We start from the raw sequence: 21,344 nt of genomic DNA, 5'->3' as shown, positions 1-21,344 counted from the left end.
GGATTGCGACATTCTAGACTGCAAGACCTCTGAGCCCTGTAGCTAATCCTAGGGTAAATGAAGGTTAACTTAGGGCATAAGGCTCTACTAGGATCCGCTTTTTATTCTTGGCCTTTTTCCCTTCCTTATTCCCTGATCGGAGTAGATACCGGGGTATTTATTCCTTACCATGCTGAGCAGGCATTACCTGTAATGCGGCTGGCATGCTGGGTGTTTCCTGCCTTGCAGTGGATTGTAGGTCTTGGCATTATCCTCCCGCTTGGTGCCGCATTGCTATTTTGTCTTCTTCTGTTGTCCTGACGGATGTTCCAACATTGCAATGGTAATTCCCGATAACCTCAGGGAGGTGAACGGGGTGGAACAAAATTGGTACAGCATTAGTGCCCGTTATGGAAGTGGGGCAGGGCTAGCGCGCATTGGCACGGGAGTTTGTACAATCTAAAGTTGAAGTGGAACAAGCGTGGGCTGCGATCCAATCACGTGGTGCAGTGGGAGGATACGCGGAAGGGGTGGTAATTTTAAAAACCAGCACACTTGAAGGAAGAGAGTCTCGGACAGTCTTTAGACTCAAGTGTCTCGTGACCTGCCTTGGGTTAAGAAGCCACAGCGTGCTGACAATCCAGAAGCTGGACATGATGAGGAATCGTTAGTGTCTCAAAAGGGGATAAGAGGGTTGAATACTTGGTTTAGGTGTGTTCTATCGCTTCTGATGCATTGTGTTTTTGAAGGTATTGAAGGAGCCATCTTAAAAAAAAGTACCCACAAGCAGAAAAATAGGGAGTGTCCCGTCTGTAGAAAGAAACAATGTTTAAACAAGGTGTTGGGTGGAAATTTATGTGAAAAAGGCTTGTGGCGAATTCCTTGGCTGTTATACTTTGCCAGAGTGGCAGTTTTAGCAATCTCTGCCCGTAGAGCCTTATAGTCAAAAAGCTGGAGTGGAAATGCTGGATCCAAAGCTAAATTGTGTTCCATCCCTAGTCAGGGAGATTTTATACTTGGTCCTATTTAGGGATGTCACGATACCAGAATTTGGACTTCGATACCGATACTTTGTGTAGTATTGCGATTTCGATACCAATTCGATACTTTGCCAGCAGTAATAATAAATAAAAAGTTCTTCCATTTTCTGATGTGAGGCACGTGGTGTGATAATGAATTTAACCTCCACGTGCCTCACATTAATAGTAATTAACCCCATCATGTTTCTCAGTCATAATGGGTTAATATGTAATGTACATGATGGGGTTAATTACTATTAATGTGAGGCACATAGAGGTTAAATTCATCACACCTTGTGCCCCAAAATAAGTTATAGAAAGCAGTTTTTATCTTATTTTTTTTACAGCGTACACATCATAAATGATGCAAAAAAATTGTTGTTTAGGTTATTGCGGCCGAGCCAATACGGTTTGTGTGTATATTTTATGTATTGAGACTTATTTTAATGTTTATTGTAAAAAAGGTGTATGTGTAATTTATTTAACATTACTTTATGTTTTTACTTTATTTTTTAATCTTTAATGTACTGGCATATATCTATATTACAGTACATTAGCCTGTGTACTGATAGTACACAGGCTGTTGTTAGGACGTACCTAAGTATGCCCTAACAGGAAATATGGTCAGACAGCCCTGGGGTGCTTCAATAGACCCTGGGCTGTCTATCCATATATGGTATGTCCCTCAATCGCGTCACAGGAATTCCCTGTGACGCGATCCAAGGGGCATCCCATCCCCCCTTCTCATTTTCTCCTGAATGCTGCAGTCCGCTGTGATCGCAGCATTCTGGGGAATAGCGGCGGAGATGAGAGGTTTCTCTGATCTCCGCCGTTATAGAGCGGGGCTGCGGCTGAGCAATACAGTCATTGCCCCGCTTCTGACAGGAAGTGCGTGCGCGGTCAGCATGAGGAGATGCTGCCGGCACTGCACTAATGAGCGGTTGTTCAGGCACTGAAGACAGAACACGGGTGTTTTGCAGTGCGCCTGCCATGTTCTGTCTTCAGTGCCGCCGCTCATTAGTGCAGCGCTGGCCGCATCGCATCATGCTGACGGCGCGCACACTTGTCAGGACTCGGGAGCGGGGCACTGGCATTACACAGCCGCAGCCTCGCTCTAATACATTCATGTGTTACTATACTGAGCTGTGCGGCCGCACAGCTCAGTATCGAAATACATGAAATAACGGTATGGAACCGTTTGGGGATGCACAGTATTGAAACAGTATCGAAGTTTCGATGCATCGTGCATCTCTAGTCCTATTGATAAATTCCTGTAGAAGTCCTCTGACCGATAAAAAGGATTTCGAACTTCAAGTTTCCCTAACCTAAAAAAATGTCCTTTTGCCCCCGTGAAAGGAGGGAAGAGAACAGGGACTTCAAAAGAAACAGAAACTAGCGTAGTTTTTCTTGTTTATTTATTTTCTACATTGTAGATTCACATTAAAGACATACGTACACGTATGGAAATAAGTATTAAACAAAAAAGTGTTAAACAAACCAGAATATGTTTTAGATTTTAGATTCTTCAAAGTAGCCCCCTTTTGCTTTCATGACAGCTTAGCACACTCTTGCCATTCTCTCAATCAGGTAGTGGTCTGGAATGGTTTACCAATAGTCTTGAAAGAGTTCCTAGAGGTGCTGAGGACTTGTTGTCTGCTTTTCCTCCTCTCTGCGGTTCAACTCATTCTAAACCATCTCAATTGGGTTTAGGTCGGGTGATTGTGGAGCATATGTCATCTGACGCAGCACTCCATCACTCTCCTTCTTGGTCAAATAGCCCTAACATAGCCTGGAGGTGTTTGGGGGTCATTGTCCTGTTAAAAAAACAAATAATGGTACCACTAAGTGCAAATTGATGGGATGGCATGTCGTTGCAGAACGCTGTGGTAGCCATGCTGGTTAAGTGTGCCTTTATTTTTGAATAAAGTACCAATAGTGTCACCAGCAAAGCACCATCACACCTCCTCCTCCATGCTTCCCGGTGGAAATCCCACGTGTAGAAACCATGCACTCACCTTTTCTCCATCTCACAAAGACATGGTGGTTGGAACAGAAAATCTCAAATTTTGACTGATCAGACAAAGCACAGATTTCCACTTGTCTAATGTCCATTCCTTGTGTTTCTTGGCCCAAGCAATTCTCTTCTTCCTGTTGTTGTTCCTCAGTAGTGGCTTATTTACAGCAATTTGACCATAAAGGCGTGATTCTCGCAATTTCCTGTGAACAGATGATGTTGAGTGTAGCGTCCATGGCCGCGGGCCGTCGGGTCTACTCACCTCCTGACGCCCTTAAAGGGCCAGCGCGCACACATGAAGAAAATCACCATCATCAACACGCATGATTTCCTGGACTACAAGAAGGCCCCAGCCCTTCTGATCTTTGCCCGAGCCTTGTTAGTAATTCCCAAGTCTGTCTTGCAAATGGTCCCTTAGTGTTTCCCGTTTCAGTTGTTACCCATGCCCTGTTACCTTTTCCTGTATCCCGTGCTGTGGTGTTGTTCCTGTGCCTACTAGTTGGAGTCGTGTCTACTGCACCTGTGTCATCTGCCACGTCCTGTGTTATCTGCCACGTGAAGAGGGATTCGCCACGCCTGGCGCGACCTGCGTCACCTACTGTCATCCGCAACGTCTGGACTATTCAGGTACCCTTGTGTGGGAGTTAGTATTCCTGGGGTTCCCTGTTGTTTGGCCAGCTGCCTCCCTGCTACGGCGGTGCGGCCTAGTGGGTCCACATACCCAGACATAGTGACATTGAAATGTGTCTGGTACTTGATTTGTGAAACTGTCACGTAGGGTTCGTGGACATACTGGGCCGTACCGCCTTGGCGGTATGGCAGCTGGCCAACAGGGCGCAGGTCAGAGTCTATAGTTCATATAGGGTACCTGTGGCAGCTCAGACAGTAGAAAGGCAGGCTTGGCTGGCACTAGGCAGCAGTTAGACGTCAGGCGTGGAGTAGCAGGACAGGCATGGTATACAGCACGACACTAGATCAGGATACAGGGAACACTGGGAGCAGGAAATGCTAGGAGACCATTTGCAAGACAAACTTAGGATACGACGACAACGCTCAGGCATGGGAGGAAGGGGCTGAGACCTTTTTATAGCCCTGGGAGCAATCGGCTCAATTTCCCACTTGCGTGCGCTCTGGCTTCTTAAGTCTGGACTGAGCTCGCGAGCGTACCATTTTGGTCACTGTGGAACAGGACGGCCGTATGTGCAGACATCTCTGGAGAGAAGAAGCGTAGGCTGGATGGAAGGAGTTCGTGGTCAGTGACCACGGACATTACAGTATCCCCCCCTCTTACGCCCTCTCCTCTTGGGACCAGAACGAGAGAGAAGCCTCTTAATGAGGGTAGGAGCATTGAGATTCTCTTCTGGCTCCCAGGACCTCTCTTCTGGACCAAACCCCTTCTAAACTACTAAATACAAGGTACTTCCGCTTACTTTTTTAATGTCCAGGATCTCCTTAACCTCGAAGGTGTCTGAAGGACCGCTGGAGGCAACTGCAGGGCTGGGAGTCTTGGTTCAGAACCACCGGTTTCAGGAGAGAGACATGGAAGGAGTTGGGGATCTTGAGGGTAGGAGGCAGCCGAAGCTTGTAGGCGACAGGGTTGATCTGCTGTAGGATCACGAAGGGTCCGAGGAACCTGGGAGCAAATTTGTACGACGGCAGCCTCAGACGAATAATCCTGGAGGTCAGCCAGACCTTCGTGCCAGGAAGAAACTGAGGTTCTCTTCTCCTCGTGTCCGCCTTCCGTTTCACGCGGTCGACCGCCACAGGCTCGAGGATCGACTCTGTTGCCAGATCTGCAGAAGGTCCCTAAAAGCCGTGTCAGCAGCTGGTACCTCGGACGTATCAGGCACCTGGAGAGGAATTTGTGGGTGTTGGCCGTAGACAATGAAGAACGGTGTCTTCTGTGTGGACTCGCTGGTGTGATTGTTGTATGAGAATTTAGCCCACGGAAGCAACTGCACTCAGTAATCATGCTGCTTGGAGATGAAGTGGCGTAAGTAGTTCTCCAAGATCTGATTGATCCTCTCGACCTGACCATTGGACTGAGGATGGTAGGCTGAGGAAAAGTCCAACTTCACACCTAGGAATCTGCAGAGGGCTCTACAGAACTTCGAGTCGAGGTGAACTGAACACCCTGATCAGACACAATATGCTGCGGTAAGCCGTGCAGACGGAATATGTGTTGGATGAACAGCTTGGCCAGTAGAGGAGCAGAAAGAAGACCGGTCAGAGGAACGAAGTGTGTCATCTTCGAAAATCGATCAACCACCACCCAAACAGCACTGCATCCAGCAGAGAGAGAGAGGAAGGTTCGTAATAAAGTCCATAGCTATATGCTGCCATGGAGCATCGGGCACAGGCAATGGCTGGAGCAGGTCTGGAGTGAGCGACCTTGTTAGCTGCACACACTGAGCAGGACGAAGTAAAGTCCAAAATGTCCTTGGGCAGCGTGGGCCACCAGAAATGACGGGCAATCAGATCTCGGGTCTTACGGGTCCCCGCGTGACCTGCCAGTCTAGAGGAGTGTCCCCAGCGGAGGATTCTCCCTCGGTCAGCCGGGCAAACAAAAGTCCTCCCTGTAGGAATGTCTCCAACTTGCAGGGAATTGACAGAGACAATGCAAGACGGATCAATAATGTTCTGTGGCATCTCCATGATGTACTCTTTCTCGAAAGACCTGGACAAGGCATCGGCCCTCACATTCTTGTCGGCCGGGCGATAATGGAGCTCAAACTGGAACCTGATAAAGAACAGCGACCACCTGGCCTGACGAGGATTCAGCCGTTGGGCCGTCCGGAGATAGGTGAGGTTCTTGTGGTCCGTAAAAATCAGTATGGGATGAGCTGCGCCCTCTAGTAGGTGTCTCCACTCATCCAGGGCCAACTTGTTGGCCAGTAACTCCTGATCCCCAATCGAGTAGCTGCGTTCTGCAGAAGAGAAGAGCTTAGAGAATTATCCACATACCATAGACTTGCCCTTAGAACCTCTCTGGAACAGGAGTGCACCAGTACTGACAGAGGATGTGTCCGCCTCCAGCGAGAACTGTAGAGAAATGTCGCGATGATGGAGCATATAAGCTGACGTTAAGGCACTCTTCAGGCTTTTGAATGCAGACTGCCTTAGGAGTCCACACCTTGGCGTTCATGCCCTTCTTAGTGAGGTCAGAGATAGGAGATGTCAGTGAGGAGAAGTTTGGAATAAACTGTCTGTAAAAAATTGGCGAATCCCAGAAAGCACTGTATGGCCCTCAAGCCTTGAGGGCGTGGCCATTCCAGAACGGACTTTACCTTTTCAGAATCCATCATGAGACCTCTATTCGAGACAATGTAGCCGAGGTAGTGCAGAGCATCCTTTTCAAATACGCACTTCTACAACTTAGCGTACAGACGATTCTCTCTTAACCACAGCAAAACTTGACGGACATATCTCTGATGAGTCACAGGATCTGGAGAAAAAAATCAAGATGTCATCAAGATAGACCACAACAAAAACATAGAGGAGGTCACGGAAAATGTCATTAACATACTCCTGGAAGACCGCGGGAGCATTACTTAGGCCGAAGGGCATTTCTAGATACTCATAGTGTCCATCACGGGTGTTAAATGCAGTCTTCCATTCGTCACCCTGGCGAATCCGGATTAGGTTGTAAGCCCCACGCAGGTCTAGTTTGTAAAAAAAATTTGGCATCATGTATACGATCAAATAATTCAAAGATCAGCGGCAACGGATATTTATTCTTCACCGTGATTTGGTTGAGACCCCGGTAGTCAATACAAGGACGCAGGGATCCATCCTTTTTCTTGACTAAGAAGAACCCAGCTCCTGCCGGGGAGGAAGACTTTCGTATGAAGCCCCTCTCCAAGTTCTCCTTAACATAGGCGGACATGTACAGAGTCTCTGGCAAGGAGAGAGGATATATCCTACCACGTGGATGGGATGCACCAGGGATCAACTCGATAGGACAGTCATACGCCCGGTGTGGAGCCAGTGTCTCCGCTCCCTTTTGCTGAAGACGTCCGAAAATGCAGCATAATGACCAGGCAATCCTGCCAATGATTGAGGCAGAGGAGGCTGGACCGAACTAATTTGCACCAGGCATCGGCTGTGACACTCGCGGCCCCACTGGAGAACTTCTCCAGAGTTCCAGGACTAGGGCATGTAGTCGGAGCCAAGGCAGACCCAGCAGCACAGGGTTAACGGCCTTGGACAGGACATAGAACGGCAGAAGTTCGGAGTGGAGAGCCCCTACTTGGAGCCTCAGCGGCTTGGTCACAGCTATAACTGGGTCTGGCAGACGTAGTCCAATTACTAATGCAACCATCAACAGTCTTTCTAGAGGGATAGTGGGTAATTGGAGAAGGTCCACCAGGTCTCTACAAATGAAATTAGCAGGGGATATAGAGTCCAGATACGCAGAGACCGGATGCGATTTCTCACCGGACACTATGGTCACTGGTATGGACAACTTAGACGGGAGTCCTTCTTTACCCAAGGTTGTCTCTCCTACCAACCCTAGGCTTTGGGGCTTTTGGGGACACAGACGCACAAGATGGCCTCCGAGGCCGCAATAAAGACAGAGTCCTGAAGTGCGTCTGCGTTGTCTCTCCTTGGGTAGATAGCTTACATTTGTCCATCCTCAGACTCCTGAGGAGGATCGGCATCGGAGTACGGCAGGGGTTGCTGCATGGTAGGGGCCAGACTAGGAAGGCCTCCCTCCCGACGAACCTCTTGGAGCCGTTCTCGGAGCCTTCTATCAATCCAGGCAGCCAGGAGGATGAGGTCATCCAGGGTGGACGGCAGGTCTCGAGCGGCAAGTTCGTCTTTAATCTTAGGAGACAGTCCATGCCAGAATGTAGCCACCAGGGCCTCATTGTTCCACAACAGTTCTCCTGCCAGGGTGCGGAAGTGGATGTTGTACTCGCCCAGAGAGATGTCTCTTTGGCGTAGGTTCAGCAAGGAAGCCGCATCAGAGGAGACTCGTCCAGGCTCCTCAAACACCGTGCAAAATGTACTGAGGAACCCCTGGAAGTCACGGGTCTCTAGTCCTTGTCTCTCCCAGATAGCGAACCTTGCGCCATCAGACGAAAATGCCCTTGAATACAGGCTGAAGTGGATCTGGCACTGGTTCAAAAATCCACGACAGGTACTTGCGTCTCCATCATAGCGGTTATGAAGTGGCAAAGAAAAACGAGGATCAACACTTCCAGTTGGTGTAGTAGGAGGAACGGCAGCTCGTGCCTCCTGCCGACGTGCGAGAATGTTCAAGGCCTGGGGGAGTTGGTCCTGTCGAGACCGGAGGTCTAGCATATCTGCCCGCATCTCTTGTGACGTTGTCATGGTCTTGGATCGACCAGCGGGGTCCATGGCCTGTGAAACGGTCACGTAGGGTTCGTGGACAATAGGGCGCCGGTCAGAGTCTATAGTTTTATATAGGGTACCTGTGGCAGCTCAGACAATAGCAAGGCAGGCTTCGCTGGGACTAGGCAGCAGGTAGACGTCAGGCGTGGAGTAGCAGGACAGGCGTGATATACAGCACGGCACCAGATCAGATTACAATATACAGGAACTGTTAGCAGGAAACACTAGGAGACCATTTGCAAGACAAACTTAGGATATGACAACAACGCTCAGGCGTGGGAGGAAGGGGCTGAGACCTTCTTATAGCCCAGGGTGCTCTGGGAGCAATCCGCTCAATCTCCCATATGCGTGCGCTCTGGCTTCTTACGTCTGGACTGAGCTCACGAGCGCACCCTGGTGGTCACTGGGGAACAGGACGGCCGTATGTGCAGACATCTCTGGAGAGAAGGGCGTCGACTGGATGGTCGGAGTTCGTGGTCAGCGACCACGGACGTTACTGAAGCATTTATGTGGGCTCTAATCTGAGGTGCTGTTAATTTGCAATTTCTGAGGCTGGTAACTCTTAAGAACTATTCCTCTGCAGCAGAGATAACTCTTGGTGTGCGTTTCCTGGGGCGGTCCTCTTAAGAGTCAATTTCATCATGGCATTTGATGGTTTTCATGAATCCATTTCAGGATACCTTCAAAGTTCTTGAAATTTTCCGGGTTGACTGACTGTCAAAGTAAAGTAATGATGGACGGTTTTCTCTTTACTTAGTTGGTGGTTCTTGCCATAATGTGGATTAGAACAGTAGTTGAATTGGGCTAAACACTGTATGGAAGTGTGTACCAATCCTACATCTGCACAACACGACTGTTGGTCTCAAACACATTATGAAGGCAAGAAATTCAACAACTTGACTTTTTGACAAGGCATATCTGTTAATTGAAAACCATTCCAGGTGACTACCTCATGAAGCTTATCGAGAGAATGCCAAGAATTTAAAAATCAAACTGGTTTGTTTAACCCCCTACGTGATCCGTTTTTTTAGGCCCTAATGACCAAGCTATTTTTTAAGTTTTTCCATCGTCTCGTTCAAAGAGCTATAACTTTTTTATTTTTGCGGCGACATAGCTGTATAATTTCTTGTTTTTTGCAGGACAAGTTGTATTTTTTTTATTAGCACCATTTTGGGGTATATATAATTTATTAACTTTCTCCTTTTTTTGTGGGGGAATAGAAAAAAACCCAGCAATTTCACCACAATTTTGCGTCCTGAATTTACACCGTTTACCGTGTGGTATAAATAACACAATAACTTTATTCAGTGGGTTGTTACGATTACAACGATACCAAATTTATATAGATTTTGTATGTTTTACTACTTTTACACAGTAATTTTTTTTTTCACATTTCAAGAGTCATAACTACCATACCATTTTAGAGCAGATGCAAATTTTTGAATTTTTGATCACTTTTTAAGGCTGCGGGTTTTAAGGCTACATTGCGGGTGTCAGCTGTGTATTACAGCTGACACCCGCGACTAACGGCCAGGAACAGCGATCGCGCTGTTTCCGGCCGTTTAACCCCCCAAATGCTGCAGTTGTGCTGAGGCGTTAAATGGAGGGGACGGCCGCCTCTGATAGCTCATTGCCCCACATAGAATTTTTTTTTTCAGTACATTATTTGGTACTTTAAATGGTGCCAATAGAAACTACCAAAAATAGAAAAATACAAAATGAAAAATCAAAAAATGGCTTGGACTTCAAGGAATTAATGGAACCAGGATTGTATTCCCAAAGAAGGTATGCTTATCTCTTTTCCCTTCGAAATGCAGCGATCAGCATTGATTGTGGCATTTAAGGGGTTGACGGGGAACTCTGATCTCTGCCGTCAGAGCGGGGCTGCGGCTGTGTATTCCAGCTGTTATGGTCACACTTGCTGTGCCAGTGCAATCAGCATAATGAGTATGCTCCTTGTGATTCAGCACGGGATTATATTCCCTTGTCAGGTGCCATTGTCCCGAGATCATCAATGTTATTCTCTTCACTTGTTATCGCTTGTAATGTTATGGCTGATAGGTGTGTATATATATATATATATATATAATATATATATGGAAGACGACTGTTTGGGTTGTCTCCATTTTAACCGCTTCAGGACCAGGCTATTTTCAGCCTTCAGGACCAGGCACCATTAAGGCATTTTTAGCACGCGTTAATCGGCTATAACTTTTTTTCTTTGTTGGGCTAGCTACGTGACTTTTGTGAAGAATGTAGGTCTCCTTTTTTTTTTTTAAATAATTTTTATTCACCTAATTTTGTGTTTTTTTTAATATAATTTTTAGGCTTATAGTTTGTAAAAAAAAATGGTAAAGAAATAAGCTTCTTTACTTACCAGCTCATTTGTTTTTTTTGTTTTGTTTTTTTTTTTTAAATTAAGATAGTATTACCCTAAAATAGATTTTTGTGATGGTTATTGTCTACTGTAAATTTTGACATATACGTGTCTATTTGAGGGTAATTGGGTTAGTGTTAGGACAATATTGGCGGGGGAAATGTTTTTTTGGAGGAGTATTTTATGTGTATTTTTTTATTTAATTTATTTTTGCCTTTTTTTATTATTTTGCTCAGAAAAAAAAATCTATGGGAACTTGATTTAAAATTTGCAACATTACCTTCTTGTAAAACAGATAGTAATACCACACAAAAGAGTTACTATTTCACATATCCCATATGTCTACTTTATGTTTGCATCGTTTTTGAACGTCCTTTTATTTTACTAGGATGTTACAAGTCTTCGAACTTTCGCAGCAATTTCTCACATTTTCTAGAAAATTTAAAAAGGCTATTTTTTTCAGGGACCAGTTCATTTCTGAAGTGGCTTTGAGGGTCCTATATATTAGAAAGTCCCCAAAAATCACCCCATTTTGAAAACTGCACCCCTCAAAGTATTCAAAAACACATGCAGAAAGTGTTTTAACACTTTAGGCGTTTCACAGGAATTGAAGCAAATTAAAGGTGAAATTTACAAATTTCATTTTTTTCCAAAATTCATCTGTAATACGTTTTTTTGGTAACACAGAAGGTTTTACATGAGAAATGCAACTCACTATTTATTGCCCAGATTCTTCAGTTTTTAGAAATAACCCACATGTGGCCCTAGTGTGCTTATGGACTGAAGCACAGGCCTCAGAAGCAAAGAAACACCTAGTGTATTTTGGGGCCTTTTTTTTTTTTTTTTTGTAATTTTTTTTTGTAATTTTTTTTAAAGAATATATTTTAGGCACCATGTCTGGTTTGAAGAGGTCTTGTGATGCCAAAACAGTAGAACACCCCCCCCCCCCCCAAAGTGACTCCATTTTGGAAACTACACCCCTCAAGGAATATTTCTAGGGATATAGTTAGCACTTTGAACCCACAGTTGTTTTGCTAAATTTATTTGAATTAATTTTTTTAGTTGAAAATCTACATTGTTTCTGAAAAAACGTAGATATTTTTAATTTTTACAAGGCATAAAGGAGAAAAAGCACTCAAATTTGTAAAGCAATTTCTCCCAATTACGGCAATACCCCATATGTGGTAATAAACTGCTGTTTGGACCCACAGCGTCCCAGAAGAGAAGAAGCGTCATTTGGATTTTGGAGCGTGGATTTTGCTGGAATAGTTTTCAGTGCCATGTCATGTTTGTAACGCACTGGAGGGACCAAAACAGTGGAAATCCCCCAAAAAGTGACCCCATTTTGGAAACTACACCCCTCAAGGAATTGGCAGAATCTTGTGGAAATGTGGCGTGAAAAAAAATTTCTTCACAAATGCTTCATTTATAGGACAGATTGTTCAGAGCATTCAAGTGAAGAAAAGCACCTCAACATTTATTGGACTATTTGTAACGCGTTCAGAGAGATCCCCAGAGTCGTCCAAATATATTGTGTAGACACATGGCAGGGCCCAAGTTTTTCATGATTGGTTCCACTGCCACATTCGATCTTTGAAGAGACTGAGCCCCCAGAAAGATGGAAACCCCCCCCCCCCCAGAAATGACCCCATTTTGAAAACTACACCCCTCAAAAATGTATCTAGGTGTGTGAGCACTTTTTTTAACCGCACAATTTTTTTTGCAGAATCTTGTGGAAATCTAGTGTGAAAAATAAAATTTTACATTTTCTCACAACTGCTTCATTTATAGGACAGATTTTTCTGACACTGAACATGTAAGTGAAGAAAAGCACCTCAAAATGTATCAGGCTATTTATTCTGAGTTTAGCAATACCCCCAAATTGGCCCTAATCTGCTCTTGCTGGACATATGGCAGGGCCAGAAAGTATTGGAAAACCACAAGGATTTTGAGGCATTATTTTACATGGCTTATTTTTGGGCACATGTCATTTTTGCATAGGCCTAAAAAATTGTGCAAATACTACACCATTTTACAAATCCTAGGTATTCATTTAGGGGTATAATAAGAAGTTTTGTTTCAGGGGATGTTCAAATTTTAAATGGTGAAATGGTTATGGCAAATGAAAGGGATGGTAATTGTTAATGAAAGGGACGATAATTATAAGTGAAAGGGACGGATAAAAATAAAATGTAGAAATCCAGAGAGGTGTGGTATATCCTGAAGCACTCCTTCATACACAGTCCAGGGTGGTAGGGACAGCTGTTACACTGGTATGTCGTGTCTTTTCTTATGCCTCTTTTGGCACAGGCACGGCATGGCATCTGGTCCCCCCATAAATTTGTTATATACCTGGATGCAGACAGGCCGTGACGTGGTGGTGGGTGTTGCACCACACACAGGGACAAGAGAGCAGGTGGCATCATGAATGGATGTTAGCATCAACACATCCTTCTTGTCCCTGAATTCCAAAAATAGGACCCCTTCGCTTTGCAGCGCCCTGCTCTCCCCACGCAGGGTTGGCTCAGAAGGGTTTGTGCGGACCGTCCCACATGCCACCGGTTTTTGGTCTGCCAGGCATTTGAATAGGAGTACACAGTTGTCTATATACAAGTGGTACCCCTGATGAAACAGTGGGTGCAGGAAGTCTTAGACAATCTTCCCAGTTGTCATCAGGATGGGTGGACAGTTTGGGGGCTCAATCTGACGATCTCTTCCCTCGTATATTTTAAACGTATGTGTGTAGCCTGACTCCGACTCACACAACTTGTTTATCTTGATGCCATACCTGGCACGTTTGGGCAAATACTGCCTGAATTTCACCCATCCCTTGAAATGCACCAGTGACTCGTCAATGGCAATTTCTCTTCCAGGAGTATATGACCATGACAATTTTTGGGCCAAATTGGAAATAAGGGGTCTAATTATATAGAGTCGATCAAAATTGGGGTCGTCCTGGGGGGGGGGGGGCGTACTGGGAATTATCATTAAAATGTAAGAGATTTATTGCCTCAAAACTAGCCCTGGGCATTGTGGTGCGGTATAAGGGGCAGTGGTAAAGAATATCAGTGGACCAATAGGCCCTCACCGATGGCTTCTTTGTTAGGCCCATATTCAGTGCCAATCCACAGCACTGCAGCATTTCTGCTTTGTCGGTGGGATGCCACCTGTGTGGCCCGGCATAAAAACTACCGGGGTTAACAGCAATAAATTGTTGAGCACAGAGATTTGTTTGCTCATCAATTTTGTCCACAATGCTGGAAAAACTCCATTTCGGACAGACCTGCTGTCTGGACTTGGACCCCTGCAGCAGCAGTAAAGTCCACTACTTGGGGGGTTTAGGAGGTTGGGGGCAACCTATTAGGTGCAGGTGTAACCTGAACACTAACCCTCCTGCGACTGCGAGGAGGTGTCTCAGTGTCACTTGAGGAGGAGGAGGACAGAACAAAAGCGGACCCTGCATCACTCGCAGTATCTGTGTCCGATGCGAGCATCTTATATGCCTCCTCTGCGGTAAATATTTTGTGGGCCATTTTTATTTTTTTTGTACAGTAAATTTTATGTACACTTGTATACTGTAGAAAGTGTATACAAAATTTTTTAGAATATAACTTTTTGGTCTTTTTTCTTTTTTTTACATAAAAAACTAAATACTAACACTAACGTACACGAATATATATTTTTTTATTTTATGACACTAAAACTGACTAAACTACACTGACAAATAGGCGATGACTAACTGACAATCACACACTGACGGACGCTAACTGACTATTGACTGATGCTGACTGACACTAATGGACTGACTGATTGACGCTGACTAACAGACGGTCTGACGCTGACTGAGTTACCTAAGTTGACGCTGACTAACGATGACTAAATTGACGCTGACTAACAATGCCGAATTTTTTTTCGAGTTTTATTAATTAAAAAAAAAAAAAAAGTTCCCTTATAGACTGGGGGAGGAAGGGGGGGGGGTGATCAGTTACAGACTGATCAAGGGGTTAATGGGGATATTAAGTGTTTTTTTTTTACTTTCTCTGCACTCGACGGCTATAGGCTCTGATCTCCTCGACTTCCTGACTCTAACAGAGGAGATCAGAGCCTGTAATGTAGTTTTTCTAAAGATCTATTCTCTGATTGGTAAGTCTGTACAGACTCTCCAATCGGAGCGATCTCCAACAAGGGACAGCTTCGATTGGTCTCTTGTACTCTGCCCGGAGACCAGGGCAGATAGACTGCACAGTTAACTGCCGCTGCGGTGTAGCACCTCGCCGCGGTTAACTTTTAAAGTGCAGGAGTAACTTCACGTCAAGGTGCGCAAAGTTACTGCACACCTTGACGTGCAATTCCGTTAAGTTGCGCGAAGGTGTTAAAGCACCTGGAACACCCGCCGTTCATATACAGCAGGCAGTCGTAAACCAATTAAAAATTTAATTGGAGTAACTGTCCACATAATAGGTCCAGAAATCTTTCTACAGAGGAGGATGGGGGTGTTCCCTCTCTTTAAAATGATCTCAAAGGTTCCTGTTCAAGAGGATTGCAGTCTCGCTCTCGCTCTTGCACTCAAAACCAATTACCAGTAAATGTAATCACATATTTATTTTCTTTTTTTCTCACCTTTTGCCATAACATTACAACTGAAAGGATACCTGGGGATGAATAAATGTAGATCTTTTTCCAATACGTCAGTCATTTCCCATCGCTTGTAGCGAGAAAACTTGGAGTATTGTTTTCCTTACTACAGGTACTTTGTCTGACTGATAAGAGATGAGGGTCTCCACTGTGGGTTTTACAAATGTTAGAATTCCATAATAAGCAGGGGCGTCATTGCTCCATGGAAACACCCTGGCACTTTCTTTGGTTAGTAGGGTGCTCCCTAATACTTTCAAATGTATGTGCATCCTCAGGACGTGCACACAATTGAATATTGTGGCGGAGCAGGGAGCTTTTGGCTCCCCGCGTTGCTATTTGCTTTGGTAGGCCACTTTAGTCCTGTGGCTTACAAAGTGCTGGGACCTCAACACAGGTGGTGAGGAGCACAACATTGTAATTTCGGCTCTGATAAATAAATAGAGAAAGGTCTGATATATAGACAGATACACAGTAGTAATGTATTCAGTCACTGTGTGTTTCCTACAGATGGATCCAGTAGGAGAAATCCACTAGAGAGATGTCCCAGTCCTCTGTATTCCCAGGACTGTCCAGAGGAAAATCACAATGTCCCAGAGAGTCATCAGGTATGTGGCGCTAAACTCTCACAAACAAAATGGCCATAAAGTAATTAACACCAAATTTATTTGAAATTGTTTTCTTTTTTTTTATTTAGGGTGTAAATCTGATTGATATTAAGGTTGAGGTTAAAGATGAAGCAGAAGAAGAGGAGACGGATTTAATGGCTGATCAGCAGTGTAAGGAGGGGGAGACTTTCATTAGTTGTACAGATAAAAAACCTGTTTTGAGGGTCATCTAGATACTACTCCCATCATCCCATCTTCACATGTAAACAATCTATTCCCTCACTGTGTATTTTCTACAGATGGATCCAGTAGGAGAAATCCACCAGAGAGAAGTCCCAGTCCTCTGTATTCCCAGGACTGTCCAGAGGAAAATCACAACGTCCCAGAGAATCATCAGGTAGATGGCGCTAAAGTTTTATCAAAATATGATCGTAACTCCAAGTTCATTTAAATCATTTTTTTCTTCTCCGTTTAGGGTAAATATCTGATTGATATTAAGGTTGAGGTTAAAGAAGAAGCAGAAGAGGAGACAAATTTAATGGCTGATCAGCAGTGTAAGGAGGGGGAGACTTTCATTAGTGGTAAAAGAAAAACCTGTTTTGAGGGTCACCTAAATACTACTCCCATCATCTCATCATCACATGTAAATAATTATTTCAGATGGATCCAGTAGGAGGAATCCACCAGAGAGATGTCCCAGTCCCCTGTATTCCCAGGACTGTCCAGAGGAAAGTCACAATGTCCCAGAGAATCATCAGGTAGATGAAGCTGAGCCCTATACCAGATCTATATAGGGGGGTGTGGAGCTTTTTGCTCCTGCGGTCATAGATTTTGGTGGTTTCTTATGTTGATCTGTTAGATGCTTCGCACTCTCTCTTGTATTGTACTGAATTGTTACTGTGAAATCAGGGGGAAGATCTGACTAATAATAAAGCGGAAGATGAAGCAGAAGAAGAGCGGGTGAGGGGCGACCAACCGTGTAAGAGTGAAGTGGAGGAGGAAATGCCAGGAGGTGTTACCACAGGTAAGTAATGATGAATTTAGAAAGTGAATTGGGAGGCTTGTTAAGGTGAGGTTCCTCCTTAGTTCTACATTACAGTAACACTTCAGACAATGTGTTATACATAGTTCAGGACCTGAGGGAGCTGTGACTGCACTTTGAAGTTCTCTACAAGGTGTTCTATCAATCCGGTCATGCTCTAGGCTTAGCATCAGATTTTGGGTGGCACCAGCTGCAATTAACATCTGCACTAAGAGCCAGGATCAGAGAAAACGCAGTTTATCCTCTTAACCACCGCAATGAATGCTGATAGGGGCTCGCTTTGAAACTTCCGGTCCTGATACTGTAAGAGTGGTTTCACACACAGCACATTTTTTGGTGTGTTTTTTCCGTCGTTATTTGCTACGGTCAGAGGGTACATGAGGGTCTATAGTGAAATATAAAAAGCACTACAAACAATGCTTTTTTGTTTGTGCCAGTTTTTCTGAGCTTTCAATTCGTTCTTTGGGTCCGTGGTATTTTTTATTATAATTCTGCATGCTCTGGTTATGGCGTAGTTTGTTTGTTTTTATGCTTTGTTTTGTTTTTTTGGGGTTTTCTGGTGTTTTCCGATAGGCTTTTCTATAGAACATGCGAAATGGCAGGACAAATAATACACGTTACAAATTATGAATTAAAAAAATGCTATTGAATGATTGTAAAAATCGCATTAAAAGGAGTCCCTGCCTCGCTGCCAGACAACTGTCCCGTACTGTAATCAGGTTTTCAGTACGGGACAGTAGTTCCACGGAGAGGCAGGGACTCCTAGCGTAGTACATAACTATGATGCTAGGAGCCCGGCTCCCTGCAGGGTGTTCGGTCCGGGACTAGCGACCGAAATACGTTCCGTCCATTACGGAAGTAACATGCTCGTGTGAACCCAGCCTAAGGGTGAATTTACATGCGGCAGATTTGTTGCAGAAATTTCTGCAACTGTCCCTATTCAGATGTGTGGAACTGATTTTCAGTCGCAGAATTTTGCCACATGTGAATTACAAACCACCAGTGGCCTACATGTATGTCATTTTGGGATAGTTAATAGAAATGTACTTTGTAATTTATTTGGTTCAACCATTACAAATCCCCTAATAATAACAGCTGAGAATAAATATCCTCATTATAGCTCTATATTTAACTCCTTCCCCCTGCTTGCATTCTGGGCCCTAATAACCAAGCCATTTTTTACGTTTCTCCATCGTCCCATTCGAAGAGCTATACCTTTTTTATTTTTGCGTCGACATAGCAGTATAAGGTCTTGTTTTTTGCGGGACAAGTTGTACTTTTTAATAGCACCATATTGGGGTACATATAATTTATTCATTGTATTAACTTTTTTCCGGGGGGGATAGAAGAAAACCTGAAATTTCGCCACTCTTTTGCGTCCTAAATCTACGTTGTTTACCGTGTGGTATAACTAACACAATAACTTTATTCAGCGGGTTGTTACGATTGCAAAGATACGAAATTTGTATAAATTTTGTATATTTTACTACATACACAGTAAAAACACTTTTTTTTCAAAATTATTTGTTTTTGTGTCTCCATATTTGAAGAGCCATAACTTTTTTATTGTTCCGCCGATGTAGTTGTATGAGGACTTTTTTTTTTGCAGGACGACTTGTCGTTTTTATTGGTACCATTTTGGATTAGATGCGACTTTTTGATCACTTTTTATCACATTTTTTTTAAAGTTAGGATTAACAGAAAAGCAATTTTACCATTGTTTTTTATTTTTTTACGACGTTCACCGTGCGGGTTAAATATTGTAACCGCTTTATAGTCGGGGTCGTTCCGGTCGCGGCGATACCAAATATGTACAACTTTTTTCTTTATTGTGTTTTTTTTTAATAGTAAAGCATTTTCTAATGGGAAAAAGTGGGTTTTTCATTTATTTTTTTCAACTTTTTTTTACTAGTCCCACTAGGGGACTTTAATATGCGATCATCCGATCGCTTTTATAATACACTGCAATACTTTTGTATTGCAGTGTATTACTGCCTGTCCGTTTAAAACCGACAGGCATCTGCAAGGACATGCCTCCGGCATGACCTAGCAGGCATTTACTATGGGCAGACTTGGGGGCCTTTAGTAGGCCCCCGGCTGCCATCGGAGAAACAGACACTCGGTGATCTTATCGCCGGGTGTCAGTGGGATGAGAGGGAGCGTTCATTTTGTGGTAAAAACTCCATGTTCACTTCATACTGCGGGTCAATACGATTATGGTGATACCCAGTATTTTTTTTCTTTGTTTTATTTATTTTACAAATAAAAAATACTTTTAAAAATAGAATTAGTCATTCGGATTCTATTAAACCCTCCATGACAGCACATCAGAGGTTGAATCTCCAACCCTAACAGGGACAGGAACACACAAAAGGTTAAATAGCCCCTCCCCACCTCAGTGTATTTCAAATAACCGAATGGCATAGTATCCAACATATCTATTATTCCATAAACATATTTGTGAAGAGCATATACACATTGGAGGGTAGTAACTGTGCTGTCATGGAGGGTTTAATAGAAACCGAATTACCGGTAAGTACTAATTATATTTTCTCAAATACACCCTCAATGACAGCACATCGGAGAGTACCAAATAAATACTACTAGGGAGGGATTACAGTTTTCAGGACTTTCCTACCGAAGGAAAGATCACTGTTGTGAGAAAGATCTAATCTATAATGTCTCACGAACGTATGGATAGAGGACCAAGTGGCCGCTTTACAAATCTATTCTATTGAGGTGTTACATTTTTCAGCCCAAGATGTTGACATAGCTCTTGTTGAATGAGCTTTTTATTTATCTGGAGGGAAAAAATGTTGATTTAGATGAGCATCACAGATGGCTTTCTTTATCCAATTGGAAAGAGTCCTTTTTTAGACCTTCTTCCCCCTATTTGCGCCAAATGGCTGGATAAAGAAGTTGTGATCTATCCTCCAGTCTTTTGTAGCTGCCAAGTAGGTAAGTATGTTTCTCATAACATCTAGTGTATGGAAACTCTCTTCCTCTTTGTTCCCGGGTTCCTGGAAAAAAGAGGGGAGTATAATATCTTGTGAAATATGAAAATGGGAGACTACTTTAGGTAAAAAGGTAGGATCAGGGCGTAGGATGATTCTATCCTCTAAAATCTGAAGATATGGTTGACGTGTTGAGAGGGCCTGAATCTCCCCTACCCTTTTAAGCCCCATGCACACGAACGTAAAAACGGCCGTAATTAGGGCCCGTACTTACGTGCCCATAGACTTCTATTGGCCACGGGTACCTTCCCGTTTGCTTACAGGAAGGTGCCCGTGCCGTTGAAAAATATGGAACATGTCCTATTTCAGGCCGTAATTACGGCATGGGCAGGCCCATAGAAGTCTATGGGGCTCACGTAATTACGGTTGGCTACGTGTGTGCACCCGTAATTATGGAAGCGTTGCTAGGCAACGTCAGGGGATTTCCCTGTCTGCAGGCTACAGCCTCCATTTCTTAGCAGAGTGGCTGAAGATAATCTGATCAAAAAATGGCACTCACAAAACTGAGGGTGGAGAACCTCATTTTATTTGTTGAAGGCTACCCATTGATATGGGAGAAACGCCTGGAGGAGTACAAAGACAAAGGAACAAGCCTGGAACGAGGTGGTTAAGTCCCTCGACTCGGAGGAATGGGAGTCGGCGACGGTGAGAGAGCGCCGCAAACTAGGTAAGTTGCCACCCCCTCCCTCCAAATGTTATTGCAATCAGTCTTTTTTTAAATTAAAATGTATACTAAAATTCTGTTTTGTTTTTTTCTCACACAGTGGCCAATGCTAAGTCGCGATGGAGCACCTACCGCGACCAGTTCCGGCGCGTGATGGTGTCCAAAAACCGCACCGGGAAAGGACAGATGAAGAAAAGGCAATGTGTCTACACCCAGCAACTGCAGTTCTTGAAAGCTGTCATGGACATTGGGCCGTAAGTATACAATTATGTCAAATGTCACATGCTATTGTGTTTAATTTAAACGCATGGGGATATGTTATGTCCCCCAGATACCCGTGTGACATCGCATATCCCCATCCGTCACACCTTGATATGTGGCCAGGAGACATGCTATTGTGTTTATTTTATACGCATGGGGATATGTAATGTCCCCCAGATACCTGTGTGACATCGCATAGCCCCATCCGTCACACCTTGCTATGTTGCCAGGGGACATGCTATTCATGCTGTTGTGTTTAAATTGAACGCATATGGGGATATGTTATGTCCCACAAGTACCTGTGTGACATCGCATAGCTCTCTGCGTCTTTTTTTATTTTTATCGCCTTTAAAAAAGCTTTAATAATATTTTAGCT

The 21,344-nt window shown here is 44.0% G+C and overlaps 1 protein-coding gene across 1 annotated transcript in view; it reads left to right on the top strand.

Annotated features, from left to right (window-relative positions):
• The window catches only part of LOC142656549 (uncharacterized), a 106,993-nt gene that overhangs the window by 27,633 nt on the left and 58,016 nt on the right, over window positions 1–21,344 (top strand). Inside the window, exons 3-8 of the mRNA XM_075831513.1 lie at window positions 15,890–15,987; window positions 16,077–16,158; window positions 16,287–16,384; window positions 16,463–16,541; window positions 16,648–16,745; window positions 16,897–17,011. Of these exons, the coding sequence (XP_075687628.1) occupies window positions 15,890–15,987; window positions 16,077–16,158; window positions 16,287–16,384; window positions 16,463–16,541; window positions 16,648–16,745; window positions 16,897–17,011 (570 nt within the window). The remainder of the gene's footprint in view (window positions 1–15,889; window positions 15,988–16,076; window positions 16,159–16,286; window positions 16,385–16,462; window positions 16,542–16,647; window positions 16,746–16,896; window positions 17,012–21,344) is intronic.

The sequence above is a fragment of the Rhinoderma darwinii genome, chromosome 1 (genome assembly GCF_050947455.1).
Source record: "Rhinoderma darwinii isolate aRhiDar2 chromosome 1, aRhiDar2.hap1, whole genome shotgun sequence".
Classification (NCBI taxonomy): Eukaryota; Metazoa; Chordata; class Amphibia; order Anura; family Rhinodermatidae; genus Rhinoderma; species Rhinoderma darwinii.
The sequence above is the reverse complement of the archived record's forward strand: the minus strand, read 5'-3'. Positions and strand labels throughout refer to the sequence as shown.